The sequence below is a fragment of the Cucurbita pepo genome, chromosome LG08, assembly GCF_002806865.2.
Source record: "Cucurbita pepo subsp. pepo cultivar mu-cu-16 chromosome LG08, ASM280686v2, whole genome shotgun sequence".
In the NCBI taxonomy this organism is placed as follows: Eukaryota; Viridiplantae; Streptophyta; class Magnoliopsida; order Cucurbitales; family Cucurbitaceae; genus Cucurbita; species Cucurbita pepo.
Genome location: NC_036645.1, coordinates 1,643,678 through 1,663,766, shown reverse-complemented (window position 1 = coordinate 1,663,766; position 20,089 = coordinate 1,643,678). Strand labels below are relative to the sequence as shown.

The 20,089-nt window shown below is 36.9% G+C and overlaps 3 protein-coding genes across 3 annotated transcripts; 2 read left to right on the top strand and 1 right to left on the bottom strand.

Annotated features, from left to right (window-relative positions):
* Positions 1 to 852: 852 nt before the first annotated feature.
* On the bottom strand, positions 853 to 8,365 carry LOC111799943 (long chain acyl-CoA synthetase 6, peroxisomal-like). Its single transcript, XM_023683477.1, has 24 exons — positions 8,063 to 8,365; positions 7,809 to 7,972; positions 6,869 to 6,929; positions 6,706 to 6,783; positions 6,517 to 6,588; positions 6,353 to 6,434; positions 6,108 to 6,213; positions 5,951 to 6,027; positions 5,715 to 5,759; positions 5,532 to 5,618; positions 4,978 to 5,067; positions 4,776 to 4,855; positions 4,583 to 4,676; positions 4,379 to 4,467; positions 4,206 to 4,294; positions 3,814 to 3,943; positions 3,553 to 3,671; positions 2,924 to 3,047; positions 2,753 to 2,839; positions 2,461 to 2,564; positions 2,249 to 2,334; positions 1,687 to 1,773; positions 1,502 to 1,588; positions 853 to 1,426 (listed from the first exon to the last, which is right to left on the bottom strand). The coding sequence occupies exons 2-24, from the start codon at positions 7,924 to 7,926 to the stop codon at positions 1,340 to 1,342; spliced, it is 2,079 nt and encodes a 692-aa protein (XP_023539245.1). The 5' UTR covers positions 7,927 to 7,972; positions 8,063 to 8,365; the 3' UTR covers positions 853 to 1,339.
* Positions 8,366 to 9,295: 930 nt separating this feature from the next.
* Positions 9,296 to 10,914, top strand: LOC111799944 (probable membrane-associated kinase regulator 1). The gene is made up of 2 exons (XM_023683478.1): positions 9,296 to 10,235; positions 10,348 to 10,914. Exons 1-2 carry the CDS (start codon positions 9,532 to 9,534, stop codon positions 10,601 to 10,603), a joined length of 960 nt encoding a protein of 319 aa, XP_023539246.1. The 5' UTR covers positions 9,296 to 9,531; the 3' UTR covers positions 10,604 to 10,914.
* A 2,546-nt stretch (positions 10,915 to 13,460) lies between these two features.
* LOC111799942 (ARM REPEAT PROTEIN INTERACTING WITH ABF2-like) lies at positions 13,461 to 19,713 on the top strand. The gene is made up of 19 exons (XM_023683476.1): positions 13,461 to 13,880; positions 14,093 to 14,250; positions 14,674 to 14,843; positions 14,924 to 15,044; positions 15,120 to 15,194; positions 15,296 to 15,390; positions 15,623 to 15,698; positions 15,880 to 15,987; positions 16,245 to 16,373; positions 16,495 to 16,563; positions 16,742 to 16,801; positions 16,919 to 17,042; positions 17,159 to 17,298; positions 17,557 to 17,620; positions 17,718 to 17,797; positions 18,080 to 18,144; positions 18,231 to 18,348; positions 18,459 to 18,583; positions 19,230 to 19,713. Exons 1-19 carry the CDS (start codon positions 13,640 to 13,642, stop codon positions 19,321 to 19,323), a joined length of 2,112 nt encoding a protein of 703 aa, XP_023539244.1. The 5' UTR covers positions 13,461 to 13,639; the 3' UTR covers positions 19,324 to 19,713.
* The last annotated feature ends 376 nt before the right edge of the window (positions 19,714 to 20,089 follow it).

The window sequence follows — 20,089 nt, the reverse complement described above, 5'->3', positions numbered from 1 at the left end:
AAAAAAAAAAAAAAAAAAAAAAAAAAAAAAAAAAAAAAAAAAAAAAAAAAAAAGGAGAAACCTCTTATTTCTTAAGAATCTATGTTAGGATAATCTTTCAATTTAATTTTTTGATTTTTTTTAACGTTCTATGTAGTAGACAAAATGACGGATTTGTCCGGATTTGTCAACGATGTGTATTGAAAATCGGAGAAAGTAAAACTATCTTAACTGCTAAGCCATTCTCGTACATTGGATGCCAACATATCATGATAACATTATGAGCTGCCTCTCTTCTCACATGTTGAATGCTTTACTCGAAAACGATAACATATGACTAATTTGATCGATCCAGAATATTTCACATTTATTTAAATCATTTAAGCACTTCTTTTTAATTTGACTTTGTTCAAAAAAAATATATATATATTTCTTTTTTCTCTTTTAAGTTATTCCAAATCTAGGGTTGATCAAGGAACTCCCTATAAAAAGTGGGGATGGATTGAGATTAAAATGGTGCATTTGGATAAAGATTTTCATTTTCCACGTCATGCCAACATATTTAATATTATTTCTTAAGATTTTCATTTTAACCTCTACCATTGAATCTTTTTTCTCTCAAACGTCGTAGTTGGTACACCGCTCAAGCCCACCACCAATAGAAATTGTCTATTTTAGACCCACCACCGATAGATATTGTCTGTTTTGGGCCACACAGTTTTTAAACACGTTCAAGGGAAAGGTTTCCACACCCTTACAAAGAATGCTCCGTTCCTCCGACGTGAGATCTCACACTTTTATTTCTTTTCTTTTCTTTTTTTTTTCTTTTTGGAGAGGATTTGAAGGTACCATTTTTTTTTTTCCCCCATAAGAAACACAACCAATTTTCTTCTTCATAGTTTCTGTGGTAACAACCACAAGCATGGTATACATAAAATTGATGAAGTCGGAAGGCTTAAGGAGATGAGTATTGGCAGACGAGTAAAAGCACAATCATGCTTGCTTATTTTACTCGAGAACTGAAGATTTAAAGTAATAGAATCAATAGCATAACTTATTCGAATACGTAACACGGTAATGATTTCCATCGTCCTCTCTCTTGGGTGGAACAATCGGAGACTTGGAAAATGGTAATGTTCTTGGAGAAGCCATCAATGGGTTAACACTGATGCTATGTTACAGCAATCAGAGCACCATGTAATGAACAGAATCTACTTGGGTGGTGGTTTCCATGGTATGATCAATTCCAAGGGGCTCGGATTTTTCGTTTTCGAGATCTTAAGAGATTTAACTTTGCTATACACCTAGGAGAAGATAGGGATGGAGAGTGACTAACAGTTTTTTCGGTTTGCTACCTCTTCTAGGAGGATGGATCTGATGAAGCAAGCTCGGCGTACATATTGGATATTATGTTGGCAAAGTATTCCTTCGCTTGGGGTCTCTTAATCTGCGGAGGAAAAAGAAATTCAGATAATTTAATCATTCAACTACTCTCAAGATAATATCTAAATTCACCACTTGCCTTGAATGTAGGAGTGAGAAGACCATTCTCCAACGTGAAAGGCTCATGGACCAAAGTGACAGCTTTCGCAAATTCGAAGCCTCTCAACTGAAATTAAAGAGGTAGATTGTGTTTTATAATCACGAGAAAGAGCAAAATGGCATGATTGAATCAATGATTTACAAGATAATTGTTGGTTTGCTTGCCTGTGCCTCTCTTCCAACGGCATCCATGTCCGCCAAGACTGCGGCCCTTGCTCTTGGGTCATTGCAGAGTTCGGCTAAATCATTGTACTGCACGTTAAATTGTTTGACGAACACTGGTTAGAAAGATGAGAAAAAATGAAGCTCTTACACTATTGACTTGATCCATGCATAAGTTGGGAAGATTATATGCAAATACCCAACTCAAATATGCAAATCAGTACATCAAATGTAAAATCCTGTAAGGCCAATTTCTTAAACCGTCCAACTTTTTGAGAGTTCTTGGTAATTTATATTTCCACACTAATCTGCACATGCTATATCTAAGAAAGGAAGAAAGGAGGTTGATGACGAGGGATGAATCAAGCTCCCTTCTTGTCAAGCCATTGAGGAAGAAGTTTGAGGTGACAGTTCATGATGGGTTTGTTTATCACTTCCCAGTTTCGTTAAGAGGTTATAAATTTCTCAATTGACTACAAAGAGAAATCAAGTGCTCATATGCAACTCAAGTTTAGAATGAAGCCCAATCTATAACATTCCCAAGACTAGACACAAACCAGCATACCTTAATGCCTTCGGAAGAAGCCCATGATTTCAACGTCTCCAAATCAACTGAGACTACAGCTACCAAAGATGAATTGAAGCTATCACCTTCAGGAAGAAGCAAAGAGAATCAGTAACCAAGTGGCTCTACGTCATGGTAGCATGCATAAGAACCAGTGATATAGCATATGAAGGTACGAAAGGATGAAGAAATTTCAGAGTCCCATTTCTCACCGTAAACAAAGCATTGGGCAACAAACTTGCACTTCGCATACACATTCTCAATTTTCTCTGGTGCAATGTACTCCCCCTGTGCCAACTTAAAGATATTCTTCTTCCTATGGAGAAGTACAATACTTTTAATAACAAAAGAAGGGATTCCTTCGGTTACAAAGATGTATAGAGATTTACTTAAGCTTAAGACCGTTCTCGGGAGATTTATTATGGCAATCTTTTAGCCAAAAAGTTTGTTCATATTTTAAGTCAAAAGACAACAAAGAGAAGCAACGAGGTAGAGGTCACCCACCTGTCAATAATTTTTAAACGACCACCAGGCAACCAAAGTCCAATATCTCCAGTATGGAGCCATCCATCTTCATCAACAGTTTCTCTCCTGTCCAATTCAAATATTCATTTAAATTAAAAAGTACTCGATCAATTAAATCCATTCAAAGAGGTGAGCAAAGAATATTTTTACGTCTGCACTTCATCTTTGAAATAGCCTTTGAAAACAAGGGGACCCCTGATACAGATCTCACCGCGAGAATAAGGCTGATCATCGGATGTGTAATTCATCTCTGGAACATCCACGAGCTTTATTTCTAAAACAGAAATGAAGGAAAATCTTAACCAAGATTGGGAATTATGAATTAAAAACAACCAAGTGGATATGAAAAAGGCCTTAGAAAGGATGGCAGGGATCAAGTCACCCACTCAGGGTGCAAAACCATATTAAGCATTCTGCATCTAATTGATGTTACAGTTATTTTATTATTTTTGTAGGAGAAAATATTTGAGGTGACTGAAACAATAAGATTTACAGATTTAATAGAGAAATTAAAACCCACTACTGTAGCATAATACACTACATTCAATGGTTAAAAGGGTAGCAGCAATATTGAAGAGTTTTTCCTTTTGAGACCTACAACTTCAAGTCAATTTCCCAGACTTTCACAAAATTTGAGTTTATTGTGTACGTCAGAATTCGAGTGAAATAGCAGGCAGGTTAAGAAGCAATCTTCATAAAATTTTCATATATTTATCACCAAAACTCCTCAAGCATGTCTTAAACTCTAAATTACTGAGAAGCTCATGTTAGCAGCTTACCACAAGCAGGGTTGGGAGCCCCAACATGACCACAAAGGGTGTCGTCTGGGTCCATGGCACTTATGACACAAGACGTTTCTGTCATTCCATACCCTTCAAATACTATACCACCAAAGCAGCTGTGGAACAATTACATCCAACTCTTCAGAAACTAAAAGGAAACTCAAATAATAATAATAATAATAATAATAATAATACATAAAAGAAGAAGAAAAATAACAAAAGCCTATAAATTTGTGAACCAAAATATTAAAAACTCACATTTTTAAAAATTCCAGTATATCAGGAGATAATGGCGAGGCACCTGATGCCAAGACACGAACTCGTCCTCCAATCTTTGCCTTTATCTTATTGAATACCAATTTGTCCCATATGGGAGAAGGACTTTTTCCTTTAATAGTAGGATGCCCCAAAATACAGACAATAATCAAATTGCAAGTATTTGAAAATACTAATACATAAAAGAGGAAAATGAAAGTAAGGAAGAACACGGTAAATGGATGCAGGTATGGATCAATAAGTCAAATTTCTGAAAATAGAGAAGGGCGAGGACTTTAGATAAGCTTAGCCACCAACTTTAAAAGAGAAGAGTGGAAATTTAGAAGTATGAAACATGATGCAAAAGCGAATCATTTTCCCGGTTAAAACCATACCATTCATTATAGCTTGCTTCTTGGAATTGTAAGCCGCATTAAACAGTCTCTCCTTTAGCACACCAGAGGTCTTTACAGCATTAATAATTCTGTTCACCACGAAACCAACTCAATAATAAGAGAAGCATAGTATTTTCTGATTGATAAAAAATTGTTGATGCATGAATCTTTACCCAGCATATATCCTGTTATACAGCCTAGGGACACTGCAGAAGATTGTCGGTCTTAATGCAATCATATCATCCATTAACTTCATATTATCCTGAACACAAGTATACAAGACCATATCAGGTTGCCTGAAGTACTGAATGAAATTGCTCACAACTTCCTAGTAAACTGAGTTGAACATTGAAGACAGTATTTATATAGCTTCGTACCCCCTGGTAAAAACCAACAGCAACACCGAAGTAAACTGATGAGACCTGGTTAGCCCGTTCATATATATGTGCCAAAGGCAGGTATGATATGTAGCTGATAATTAGAATGTAAATCAGTAGAAACCAAATATATCGATCAAATTAAATGATAGTGTCGCAGTACTGTAATGTAAAATTGACAGCTGATGCTCACACGTCTGAGGGGTAAAATTTCAAGGCAAGAGAACATCCAGCAACACTCGCTATCAAATTTCCATGAGACAGTATAACACCCTGGCAAGATATTGACGTAAAAATAAGAAAACATAACCTTGCAAGGTTTGAAAGATCAAGTCACTGTTAAGCAACGTCAACAGCTTCAGGATCAGAAACAAAAGAATTCTTAGAAGCTACACCTTTGGAGTCCCAGTTGTACCACTTGTATAGCAAATAGTTGCTATATCATCAGGTTTTGGCGGGCAAAAAGGCTGGATGTTGTTGCTACCCTGGAAGGAAAGAATGCACATTACAAGGTTATTATAAAAAAAAACAGGGCAACAGTAAGTCATAAAAGAGCTGTAAATTGTAAAGTTGCTGCAGGTATAAGGATTTATTGGCATGCAAGACTGGGATTTGTTGATTTCATTGTATATCCATTCTATTAATTTAGAATAATTAAATCAAAATGCTCATATTTTTATTTCTTTGCAACTTCCGATACAAACGTATAACATCGTCTCCAAAAACAAACAAAAACTGAACCATTACGTTAAAGGCCGTAGCATACAATATCAGAAATCTAAGTGAATTTCTTCTGCAGAATAAACGTAGATAGCTTAACAATGAAGCTGCATCCCCATAGGAAGCATGCCAACAGCTAAGCATGTTACTTTTTCTTATGACATAGTGAGAGGATTTTTCAGTTCCTTTACTTCTCCTTTCCTTCTATCATGGGAGACTAAGGGCTTACCTGACTAAGCAAACTTGCGTACGTTAGAATCTGAACTCCAGTTGATGATGGAAGCGATGGTATTTGATCATCTACCCCACCTACAACCTATAAAATTTGGAAGCTAAACTAATTAATAATTGTATCAAGCAGCTGGAGAGCAGAATCAAATTGAGATCAATTACAAACACACGGTATTCATACCACGATCAGGCGTACAGTTGGAATTTCTGACAAGAAGCTCAATAACTGCAATTTGAAAGAAATAATAATGTTTTTTTTTTCTGAAGACAACTCCTCAATTAAAAATCAAGGATATGATTGAAACCAATTTCTAATACTACGAGAAACTGGTCCTTCCACCAACGCTATTTCTTTTGGATATTGAAGTTAATTTCTAACAACGCAGCAGACAGACTAAAATCTAATGTTTCACTCACACTGTTCAATGTCTGAGGAACACAAAAAATAACTTGTATATGAGCATGATTTACAATGAACTGGACCGCATCAGGACCTGTAAAAAAAATGTTTAAACACAAGACCAAATGGGGAGATTTTCAGAAAGAAACAATATCTGGAAGAGAAATGACAAACCAAGAGTGTCATATAAAGGAACTGATATGTAAGAATATGCTGAGCAGGCGTGATCAACTACAAGCCACTCAGGTCTATTGATGAAATATAACCCAATGCAAGATCCCTGTGTCAAAGATACCAAGAATAGTTAGGCAACACTAAGGACATTACAGGGTCAATACACATTCATCAGGCTTCACCACTATATACCAATCCCCATAAAAATAAGGGACAAGTTACACACTATTCTATTCTAGATTCACCTTTGATATACCATGATTTACAAGGCCAGAACCTAATGCTGTCCGAGCAGTACCTGCTTCTCCATATGTCATCCATTTGTACCTTAAAGGGTGAAAGATAAGTCAAAATTTATGGAAATTAGCACTACTAAAAATTTGAAATTTAACAGCCGCATAAAACTCACTCTCCAACTGTTCCATCACATCGGATTCGGGTACCTAGGTACTTATAGTCCCTATATACATCAACTGAGCGCCTAAAGTGGATAAAGTCAAATCAAAGATCAAAAGCTGTTTATAGGTAATCGAAATTAGCAGTAAACATACCAGATCCTTATGATCAGAAAGAAGATAGAGGAGGTGAAGATACTCACACAAAATTATCATGCAATGTACCAATTTCTGGATGATCAGGAAATCTATCCACAAGCTTTAAAGGAGAGCGGGCAGATCTACCATGAGGAAACAAATAATCTTTATGAAACATAGCCATGAGGAAAGGGCAAATCAAGTTCAAACCACCCATTAATATCTTACCTATATACATTCCACTTTCCAGTCTGCAATTTCTCTGGAAGCACAACACTGTAGCCATCCCCTGTTCATAGTCGATAACTTTGACAATGTCAGCAAAGCTTGGGAGAAAAATGTCAAATAGCATAATGTATCACATTTCTCATTTCTCCATATTCAATGATAATAGACGAGAAAGATGATCCACTAAAGTTTTCTAGACTTGCACACACCTAAGAACGGTGGCTCGCCACCATTATCACACCTTTAGTTTAGATTCGGATTCAAAATGCTGTCCACTTCTACCAGAAACCCCAACATCTAGCCAAATTATTACAAACTAGAGCTGAATATTCCTGCAGCTCTAGTACTGAACTTAGAATACATTCACACAGTGCAGACTCCGTAAGGGAGAAAACGAAATGATTTAATTGCATATCAGTCCAAAATTAATTACTAGCACTCATTCAATTGCATACCAGTCCGTATCAAATGGGTTAATTTTAGAGTAGATCGTAAAGGGAGAAAACGAATTGAGAGTAATCGTGCGCGATCAACGACGCCCCACTACCAGACCCAACCACACAGACAATGAAAATCCAAGAAAATCCAGAATCATAATAATAAGAAACTATCTCAATAAGGGATGAAAACCCCCATAGACAAAGTCAACAAGTGTTCAAACAGCCTGCATTTAATCGCCCTTCGTCAATACCAATGCGTTTGGGCAAAAAAACTAGAGTCCATATGGCCCACGTTTCATCTAATTGGCCGAGAAGTAAAAAACGAAAATCAAGCCAATAGTCATATCATCATCAGTCGCACAACGTTACAGATCCATAGCTTTACATAGAAACAAAATTACTAATCTACTCCGAACAAAATACGCCAGTGAGCTTTTCCCACATCAACACAGAAAACGAACAAGTAAGCGAGAGCCAAATAGAGGAAGAAACACACATACCGTTGAAAAACTCGCCAGCAGTAGCGTTCAGCCGAAGCTGAAAAGAAGAGAAATCGCCGTCGGGAACAAGATGATCCTGAATCGCCTGAAGCCGACGTCGAGCAGCGGAAGAATCCATTAGCACTCCAAGATTTGAATCCACCACAAGCCAATCCAACCGATTACTGTAGGGGGGAGAAAAAGGCAAAAAAGGAAATCGAATCCTAGTGTTCAATTCCTCAATCAGAAGAAAATGTAAAATAATTTATGCATACCGGATAGAGAATTGTTGAGGCACGCATCTTTAGGTAGGTGACGAAACCATGACGGCAACAGCGATTTGGATATAGCTTTCCGATTCTTTTGTAAAAGATAATTTAATCGCTCGATTATCCACAAACAGAGTTGTGATCCGTGTGAAGAACAAAACAACAAAGCGGTCGCAATGCAGCTAGTAGAAGAAGACGTGAAGGTTCAACGTATTCACATTCAATTGGTTGAAATCGTTGATGGAGTTTGAATTTGAGTTTGATTTTGATTTTGTTGGGTTGATTTTTCTGTCAACATCCAGGTTATCATTTTGGCTTCCAGTACACCGCCTGATCAAGATCCTGCGGCCATGGCCTTCCCAAAATGTCCAAGTTTTTCTCTTCCAATGATTTAATCCTATGATTCTTCTGTAACTTTCTGTAAATGCCCGCTCATACTTTTTATTCGTGTTTATTAGTCTTTCCATTTAAAAAGTGTTTAATTTATAAATTTTATTTTGTGTCTTATAAAATATATATTTGGTAAATTATTCAACTTTTAATTAATTTAATGTCTTTAAACTATTTAATATTTTTTAAATTTACTACACAAAAATTAATCACTTAAAATATAAATTTAATTTATATATAATATTACAAACCCGAAGTATTGGTGGATCTTAGAACCTTCTAAAAACAACAGTGATTAGAGACGTCCACAATGTACGACGAACTTGTACATAGCTTCTTCGTCTATATATATAACGAAAATAAAGAAACCGAGTTTCGAGCAGTGAACTTATTGGACTTCTTTTTCATTAGAGATATAATATTTTTTTTAAAATATGTGTGGGGTTAATTTTTATTTTATTGATTGCCTTGGATGTTAGGAAACTTCTCCTATCTGAACCACGTGAATATTTTGGTGTCTCATTGTGTAATTCCGTTCTTTGGTGTTGTGAGTACATTTTCCATCGTGGACATTCATCCACATATAAAATGAAGAAAGTAATATTATTCTCTCGTTCTAGATCTGAAATAATTAGGGTAAGTAAGGGTCAGGTCACACAATTCATATACTCGATCCAGATAAATAACAGAAGGATGGTAAACTCCATAGCAATTATGGGTTTATGTCAAAGTTATGAATATAAACATGTAACAGATTGTGAAGTCCTACATCGGTTGTAGAAGTAAACAAAACATTTTTTTTACAATAGCATAGGATCTATACGCCCATACATAAGACTAAAGGTGTCAAGCCAATAACATGCCTGTCGACTGTTATAAGTAATGGGTCAAAGCTAACCGTCTCAAAAGTCAAAGTCGAGTGGCGTTTTGTCTAAGCTCACACCGATCGAGAAGTTTAAGAGAGTTAAAACTGGCTTCTCTCCGATGGGACATAAACATGTACACTTGTCGAGCTCCGAACACCATTATAAATTTTTATAATCAATGAACGTTCCATCCAAATTCCACCCATTTTTTCTCTCCCGATGAAGATGATCGAGAAACCCAGAGATCCGATTTTCAAATCCACCGCCACCGTAATCTCGCCGTCACCCAAAAATTCCTTCTCTTCCTCCTCCTCCTCCGATTTCGAATTCACCGTCTCCATCTCCCCCCGGAAATCCTCCACCGCCCTTTGCCCCGCCGACGAACTCTTCTGCAACGGTCACCTTCTGCCTCTCCACTCCCGCCGGAACTCCCTCGTTCCAACCCTCCTCCCCTCCTCCAGCACTTCCTCCTCCGCCGACTCCACCACCACCACCTCCCGCGACTCCACCGGCAGCTCCTCCACCGATCACTCCCGCTCCTCCTCCCAAAACGACCCCAACCGCCCCACCTCCGACGACGCAGATCTTAATCTCAGAACCCGACAGCGTCACGACAAAAAGTGCAAGCAGTTTTCGTTTGCGAGATTCTCGTCCGTTTTCAGGAAGGAGCCGAAGAACAACACTGGTAGTAGTAGTACTCATGGTGGGGAATCCAGGCCGCCACGTGTCAAAGGGATTGGATCCACCGCTAAGGAAGTGATCAAGAAGTGCTTCAGAAAAGTCCAACTCAAAATTGGGTCCAAATCTTGCCACTCCGCAACGGCGGCGGCCCATACGGCGGAATCGGCGAAAGATAGCTCGTTAAATCCCGGCAAAACAGAGGAGAACGGCAGAGTTTCACTCTCATTTTCCGGGAACTTGAGGTAAAATTGTAATTATAAATCAAACCCAACCAGAAATTTTAATAAAAACATAATAACTTTTCAAAATTTTAAAATTTAAAATTTAAGAAGAACAAATTTGATTTTGACCCAGGTATCCACGTGGAAGAAGCAGCTTCCTACCGAGTTGTCCATCGTCGACCCGGTCATCACCGAGTCACTCCGGCGTGCTCCGGCGAGGAGGCGTACAGAGCTTGAGCTCTGTCAGTGGCTACGGATTGTCATACTCCGCCGACATGTCGTCTATGGAAGAACTCCACAGTGCAATTCAAGGCGCCATTGCCCATTGCAAGAACTCACTAATCCAAACCAAAGACACCATCAACCCCGACGAACCCTCCTCGTGCTGAATCCTCCCGATAAAAACACCACCAATTTCTCACAGAATTTTCGAGTCGATAAGAGTGTTTTTCAAGCGATCGGAAGAAATATCCGATCAACCCTATTGGGTATATATCAATTTGAGTATAGTTTAATTTATTTCATATGAAAATATATAGAGAATGCATTAATTATATGACAAAATTGTGTAATATTAATGTTGTATCAGGATCTTTCATGCTTGCACTTTTTGGATGTATTTTGTTTATATTTGCAAGAAACTCCAAATTTGTCGATCAAATTATATATCAATCATTTGTCACGTCCTAATAAAATTTGATCGATTTATTTTTAAGACGAGTTCTTATATTTGTTCATTTAAAACTTTAAGAAATAGATAAAATTTATATGTATAACAAAATAGAATAATTAAACAAATGTGGTAGATTTAAAATTATTAAAGTAATTATAAAATTAATTTTAAAAGTGGAAAATTGAAAATGATATTTAAAAACGTATAATAATTACTACTCACCTCTCAAGCAAACGCCACATGCAAAACGGGAGGGAATTGGGTCGAATAAATTTATATATTTTTTAATTAATTATATATATATATAGCGGAGTGTTGAAGTTGGAGGGGAGTGGCGATAACATGGGAATGGGACCAGAGGTGGTGGGTATGAGCGCGATCTGGACCGTAAAATGTGCTGACTTTGAGTTGACTTTGGGATGTCGGTGCGGAATCGAAGTAGAGTGAGCAGGATAAATCATGAACAGGCGAAGGAGGAAATTGCAGCGAACCTAGCGGGGTTTCAATCAGCTCATTCAAATTATTTTAAAATGGTGAAGCAACAGCTATGGTTGTTGGCCCATTCATTAATTATCCATCTTTAAATTATATATTCAACCCCTAATTTCCATACGTCACCCAAAAAAAATAATAAATAAATAAATAAATAATCTCCTTATCGGGTTGGGTGCGGTCATGTTAATGAAGGTAAAAATATAAATGATTTGTTTCATCGAGAGGGTTACACGAGCTACCTTAACTCTGTTGAAGATTATTGGGGATGAGTCTCGCCTTGGTTAATTTGGTGGAAGATCATGAGTTTATAAGTGAGAAATACTATCTCCATTGCTATGAGGTTTTTTTGAGAGCCCAAAGTAGAGCCATGGAGCTTATGCTCAAAGTGGACAATATCATACCGGAGAGTCGTGATTCTTAACATGGTATCAGAGTAATGGCCGAAACTTAGCCATATCAATAGAATTCTCAAATATCGAACAAAGGGTTGTGAGTCTTGAAGGTGTAGTAAAAAGTGACTAAAGTGTCGAATAAAGGGTGTACTTTGTTCGAGGGCTCCAGAGAAAGAAATTGAGCCTCGATTAAGGGAAGAGTCGTGATTCCTAACAAACTCAACTTAATATCAATTTTACTTTAATTTATGTATTAATTTAAATATTAGAATGTGTTGAAACACAACACCACTCTTACATGAGTATTCTGTCTCGTGAGTTCCTCGACAACACAATCAAATGTCTTGGCTCATAATCGATGTAGATATGTGGTTGAATTCTCACATCAGCTTCGATAACCAATTATTAAATTTTCATCGAGAAAATAATATACTCAATACTTAATAAAATTGCATAGATATTTTCTCCCGAAAAAATCAAATAAATTAATTTATACATCAACAAACTTGCCTACAATTTGGTACATGAAAAAGGTAGGTAAGACTTTTGGAACTCATTTGATGACATTTTCCATTTTGATTGTACTCTATGGTTGAAAATAAAAGACATGATTTGTCACACATTGACATTTAAAAATAAAAATTAAAATAAATAAAGACCTAATAATTTATACACTCGACCAATTTGTCAAAAAAAAAAAAAATATATATATATATATATATATATATTGGAATAAAAAAAAGGTCAAAGATAAGAAAATGATTTAAAGTGAGACATCTCAATAAATTTTAAAATGAGTATATATACGGTTGGTCTTAGCTAATTTAGGGAATGATCATGAATTTATAAACAAATAATACTCTCTCCATGTGAGGTATTGGGGCAGCTCAAAGCAAAGCCACGAGAGTTTTAGGTATTTTAGGGGAGCCCAAAGCAAAACCATGAGAGTTTATGCTCAAAGTGGAAAATATCATACCATTGTGGAGAGTTCGATTTGTCTAACCGGTCTCAAATTTATTTAAATAATAATAATTTAGTATGCGTGAGTTAATTTAAAGTTAACCTAAAAAGGTATTTTTTTGATTTAGTATATGGTTTTTTCGTCCACAAGTTAGGGCATTTGTTTAATAGGAAGGGAAGCGGGGCGGTGGTTGGTGATGTGGAGCAGCTGTGGGACTGAAGCGGCACGACCAGTCGGTAAGATTGGACCTCCGACATGTCGATTAAAACGACGTTCCATTAAAGACTAAGCGACAGCTCACATGCCATTACGCTGCTCCATTTTTTCTCTACTGTTTTTCCGGCGTTGACTGCGAGTCGCTGTCACACAATGTGGGCCGATTCTTCATGGGCCTACAAGGCCCAGCCCGTTTAATCGTTTTCTGAGATTGTACAATAAAATAATTTTTAAATACAAGGCCCATTAGCATGTCGCAACAAGATGGGCCTCCACTGTTGACTAAAGTGGATTCATTTGGGCCCACTAAAATTTCGTGGGCCAGCTTAGACAGAGCGCACGTTAGTTACTTTCTTTTAGCGGTTTACCTTTATAGTAATTTTGGGCGGGAGCGCACGTTAGCATTTCGGCCCAGAGCGGGGGAAGTTTTCGGCCGGTTTTGATTAAATGCGCGACAGAACGGAAAACTGTGAAGAAATTATGGGAGGCAAAGATAAAAGAAGAGGGAAATCTGAAAATATTTACAGTGTGAATTTACTAAATTACCCTCTAACCTCCTCTCTCTCTCTCTCTCTCTCCTCTTTCTCTCTTCTCCTTTCACTCGCCTTTTGATCAAGTCCCCAGATTTGGTTATTGGGATCACTCTCTTCCACGTCTCGTTATTCCAAGCTCCTCTGGTTGTTTGTTTATGGAGCTTCCGAAGCGCGTAGATCAGAATCTTCCCGAGAGGAAAGGCCACAAGCGGAAACTGGAGGAGGAATTTGAGGAAGAACGGGGGATCTCTGTTCCTACTGGGGATGCCAAGCGAGCGTTACTCAGCGAGGTCAGTGCTCAAGTTGAAATTCTCAATTCCACTTTTTCATGGAAGGAATCCGATCGAGCTGCTGCTAAGCGAGCTACTCATGTTCTTGCGGAGCTTGCTAAAAACGGTACACTCATATACATATTTATTTTAATTTACCGGAACGCCCTTCCGATCTTGTCGTGTTCTTATGCCTATTCGTCTCTTTCGGTAGTTGGAGTTTCTAGTGGTTGATCATGTTCTGGATGGTTCTTTGGATTTTCTTCTTCTTTTTTTTTTTTTTTTGTGTGTTTTTGTCAATTGATTGGAATTCTTGTGTTTTGTTGGGGTTGTTGCCAGAAGAGGTAGTGAACGTGATTGTGGAAGGTGGAGCAGTGCCGGCTTTAGTTAAGCATTTACAAGCACCGCCTATTGTTGAAGGTGATCGCAGTCTTAAGCCATTTGAACACGAGGTTGAGAAAGGAAGTGCTTTTGCGCTTGGACTACTGGCTGTAAAGGTCAAATTCATTCTGCTCTATTTGGATACATGTTTTCCTATTATCATCTCGACAGTGTGTATGACTTCTTTGTACGCGTTCTTTCAGTCAAAGAAAAGATACTGGCCTAGGATTTTCTGTCCTTAACTTAGTAGCGTTGAACAACTTTTTGGACCTGAAATTTTGGCATAAACAATCCTATTCTTGTTCATTTAGTCTAAGGTGTTGCCAGAATAAATGCAATCTTTCAACGGGATTGCTTGTCTACAGTTGTTGCTGATGCGTAATCCCTTCTCAGGCTTTTGTTTGACATGTGCATCTAAGTTTAAGAAAAACGTATTTTAGCATGCATGTTTAAGTTATCACCTCATCTCAGTCCCAATGCTCTATGCATTTCTTCTAATGATTTCTGATCCGTTTCTTCTTTTTATCCTCTCTAAACAGCCAGAGCACCAGCAACTGGTTGTTGACATTGGTGCTTTGTCACACCTTGTTGAGCTATTGAAGAGACACAGGGAAGGTTCTTCTCGAGCTGTAAATAGTGTTATTCGTAGAGCTGCAGATGCTATTACAAATCTTGCCCATGAGAATAGTTGCATTAAAACACGGGTTAGGTATGCTTAGTCAGTTGTCTAACTTCTAAGTTTTACAATTGTCATTGAAACCCATTCTTGATGAGGATTTAAACATTCAGGATGGAAGGTGGAATTCCTCCTCTTGTTGAATTGCTTGAATTTACGGACACAAAGGTACAAAGAGCTGCTGCTGGGGCATTACGAACACTGGCCTTTAAGAATGATGAGAACAAAAATCAGGTAATTGGTCTGTGAATTTGATGTTCAACCGTAGGTTTAATATGCATCTCATATATTATCTTTACTACCTGGCAGATCGTTGAGTGCAATGCTCTCCCTACGCTCATTTTGATGCTTCGGTCAGAGGATGCTGCTATTCATTACGAAGCGGTAGGGTGTTTTCCATGTCATAAACATGGATATTTTATGCTTATTAGTAAACTGATATATTCAGTTTGCATTCTGTAAAATATGGATTTTGTGGATTTTAGGTTGGTGTTATTGGAAATCTGGTGCACTCATCCCCAAATATAAAGAGAGAAGTTCTCCATGCTGGAGCTTTGCAACCTGTTATTGGATTACTCAGGTATTGTAAACTTCAGGATTCTTGTCACATCTTTTATTTTTTACTGCTTCATTACGTGTAACTTCACGAATCTTGTCACATATTTTGTATATGATTCAGTGAATGCTAGTGCCTATCTTCTCATTATATCTATATTCCGTTGTAGCTCTGTCAATCATAACTAGTTATGCCGTGAAGAAAAAGTTGATCTCCATTAGTCTGAAACATGTTAATCATTTCTCTATTGTTTTAGTTCTTGCTGCTCTGAGAGCCAAAGGGAGGCAGCTTTATTACTTGGACAATTTGCGGCAACTGATTCAGATTGTAAGGTAAATAAAAATTGACGATTTATTATTTCAGGGTAACAAGTTTGAATAAGAGTGATATATTTATGGTATATTATTTCCTTAAATATTTTCTTTTTATTACAAAAGATATCCTCACCAGTCAATTTCTGTTATGTATACTTGTTTTTATAACTTTCTTACTGAACACATTGAACATTTTCAGATTCACATTGTACAGAGGGGTGCTGTTCGACCCTTAATTGAGATGCTTCAATCACCTGATGTACAGCTACGAGAAATGTCAGCTTTTGCATTGGGTAGATTGGCACAGGTACTGCATTCCATTTCTTCCGTTCAAAATCATACCTGGTGGACTATTTCCAAGTTTATAACTTAAATTTTTTATTACTTTTGGTATAGACAGCCTATCTTTTACCCGACATCAAATTTCATAAATCTTCATACTGCTTTCTTAAAGCATTATTCTTTGCCACTTGGTTGATTCATTTTTCCCCCGGGTTCTTAGGAATGAATGACAAGGTCTCGTGAATTTCTTAGCTGAAACTGAGAAGAATTTTTTATTTTCAGGAAACTCATAATCAAGCGGGTATTGCTCATAACGGTGGTCTAATGCCATTACTGAAGCTTCTTGATTCGAAAAATGGTTCTTTGCAACATAATGCAGCATTTGCTCTTTATGGTCTTGCGGATAATGAGGTATATTACCTTTAATCTTGATATAAACTTGAACATGAATTGCTTCGTAAATCATACTGCCTTACTGAACTATTGTGATCATAATTTAATCTAAACTTTAATTGTTTATTTCCTTCTGTAGGATAATGTATCTGATTTTATTAGAGTGGGAGGAGTTCAGAAGCTGCAAGATGGAGAATTTATAGTGCAAGTAACTTAACCTTCCTTATCTATCTAGTTGGAACTGTTGAATAACAACCCCCCCCAACCTCTTCTGATCTTGCACGTATTATTGGAGGTTATCCACAGTTTCCATCCAATAGTGGTGGTTACTGACTTTCTTGCTTTGTCAAGTGTCAGACTTAAATATATTGGCAATTTTGTTTCAGGCAACAAAAGATTGTGTAGCAAAGACAGTCAAGAGATTGGAGGAGAAAATACATGGAAGGGTGAGCTGTGACTTTCCTGATTTTGTTTTGGGATTTTGGCATGTCTGATGTTTTAGTCTGTTCAATTGTCAATACGGATGCTTTCCAGATGTTAATCACATTCTTTTCCTTGCTTAGGTCTTGAATCACTTGTTACATCTAATGCGTGTAGCTGAGAAGGCTGTGCAAAGACGAGTGTCTCTTGCTCTTGCTCATCTTTGTTCACCCGATGATGAGAGGACCATATTTATCGATAATAATGGCATGTCATATTCTTAAAATCTCATTAAGTCTTTCCCCTTTGAGGGTGCAGTTGGGGATAAATTTGTTTTCTTAATGGAAATTTTATCGTAGAACAACCACATTTGCATTTTGCAGGTCTGGAGTTGCTTCTTGGCCTGCTTGGTTCTTCAAGTCTCAAGCAGCAGCTTGATGGTGCTGTTGCTCTGTACAAGCTGGCAAATAAAGCCATGACCCTTTCTCCTGTAGATGCCGCTCCGCCATCTCCAACACCACAGGTAGGATATTTGTAGATTTATTACCCTTCTGACGTACGTCATTGAAAAAATATTTTACACATTGGCTTGAGAATGAAAACCTGGCTTTGTGAAATAGAGAAAGTTAATGGGTATGGGTCCTTGAGCCTTTGATTTAGTGGCTAAATATACGAATCCCTCGGAAATCTGTTTCAGTTTCTGGGAGTATTTGTTCTCTACTTCAAGTTTTTTACCTGAATCCCATGCCCTTAATTACTAAAATTCTGACATGTCATGCAGGTTTACCTTGGGGAGCAGTATGTGAACAATTCTACATTGTCTGATGTGACTTTTCTTGTTGAAGGTCTTTATTGTTTTTCCTCATGTTTTAAACAACTTATGATCCATTGCTTTTCTAATGACTTCATTCAGCTTATGCCTTTTCCATTTGACATTTGCAGGAAGACGCTTCCATGCCCACAGAATTTGCTTGCTTGCTTCTTCAGATGCATTCCGTGCAATGTTTGATGGTGGCTATCGGGTGAGCATATCAATATTTTCTAAACTATTTCTGTCATCCTTGTTTCTAGTTAACTTTGCGACTATGCTTTCAAGTGCGAGTGGTAGTTTTGTCTCACCTGTCATAATGGCTCCTGCATGTTGCAAGTTTCCGCGATCATATAGTTCACTTAGAACAATGTAATACCTTTAATATTTATCATCCTTGAGCATGTTTATACTTATATTAATCAAACTGGAAATTTCTTGGAACAATAGTCTTCAGAATGCACAATTTCACTGATTGGGTTTAATATTATTTCAGGAAAAGGATGCAAAGGATATAGAAATTCCAAATATTAGATGGGAAGTTTTTGAGCTAATGATGAGGTAAAAAAGTTCGAGTTCCAAAAGTTATCAGAATATGAATGCAAGTGGTATTATGTTAATTAACTGAATTTAAGTTATCATTACAGATTTGTTTACACTGGATCTGTGGATGTTTCGTTGGATATTGCACAAGATCTCCTGAGAGCTGCCGATCAGTATCTCTTGGAGGGACTTAAACGATTGTGCGAATATACCATTGCACAGGTGAGCTAAGAATTTTTAATTTTGGTTTCTGATATTTCTCATTCAATTATTCCCGTAACTCAGGCTGTCATATATGTATATGATATATGTTAATTTTAAACTTCTGCCAGGATATATCATTGGAAAATGTTGCAAGCATGTACGAACTTTCAGAAGCCTTTAATGCCATATCTTTGAGGCACACGTGCATCCTTTTTATCTTGGAACAATTTGATAAACTCAGCGCAATGCCAGGGTATGTGCCTCCGAACCTTTTCCGGTCCTTCCTCCTTTGCCTGCTTGAATAAACCTTTTGAGTTTTTCTGCCTTTAAAAGAAACTTGTAAATCCTTGTTGAAGCATATGTTCACAAAGTATCAAATTATCCACTTAGGTCTAGATTGATAACCATTTAGCTTTTGAAAATTAAGCCTTGAAATATATTTTCACCTTGGAGTTCCATGTTTTGTTATTTACTTTTTACATGTATTTTTTAAAGCTAAGTCAGTTTTGAAAGCTAGAAGAAAGTAGTTTAAAAAATTTGCTGTTGTTTTTAGAATTTGGGTAAGAATTCAATTCTTTTCTAAACATATCCTAGATAAATGATGAGAAAACAAACACAATTTTAAAACCTATAAACCTTCAAACAAGCCCTTAAAAAACTTCATTTCAAGTTCCTCAATTTTGGTAACAAACTTGGAAGCTAAAACTGTTAGATTTAGATCGTGCCAGTGGCTTTAAATGGAGAATATCAGTATCAGAAGCCCCTACATAAGATTATTAAAGCAAGTTGTAAGTTAAACTCGTATGGATCATTTGGAGATACACCTAAAGAGGCCATGGATAGAAAAATATGGTTTCTCCTGCCTTTTCTAAGCCAATTCTTCATTCCAATATTTGCAGGCACTCTCATCTAATTCAGCGCATACTTCCCGAGATCCGCAACTATTTTGCAAAAGCCCTGACCAAGCCTAACCTCCATGGCTCACGGTTGTAGATGGCTGGACCGTGCATTCATTCATCATCTCTAACTAAAAAAACAGGATGTACAGATAGTGGTAGATTTGGTTGCTGCAACCGAGCGAGCTAGAATGAGGTTCAAATTAGTTAATTTGTTTGATGGCTCATGATCCTTTGGCTTTTCTTTTTTCTTCTAATGAGTTTAGGGTTTTGATCTTTTGTATAAAGTCTTTAGTAATAGCATTGCTAGATAGAATGACCTCATTCCTCACATCGACCTTATATCCTTGAAACGCATTGCATTTATTTTATGAATTGATGTATCTTCCCAAATGACTAAGCTCTTGTGAAGACACAATTCAATTGGAGAACACTGTAAATTTGACCACCGGTTATATCAATTTCAGGGGTTCAACAGGTTTTTTTTGGACTGTGGGTTAATCTTTTGAAATAATTTTGATTTTGTTATGTTATTTATTTATTTATTACTTTTACTGCAATTAGGTAATTAAGATCAAAGCCCGTTTTATTAACTTTTTAATTGATTTACTTTAAGTGTGGTTTTGTTAGTAATTTTACTTTAAATAAAACTATGGAATGCATATTACAATTTCATTTGTCAGATTAAATTTCATGTGATTCCTAAATTATTTTCTTTATTTTAACCATAATTTATATCTTTCCTTGGAGCACCATGGGCCCATTTCCATATGATTGCCTTTTTTTTTTTCTATGTATAAATGACACTGCTTTTAATAATTCCAAAAATACTTCAAACTATTTCTTTAAAGTACTACACATTC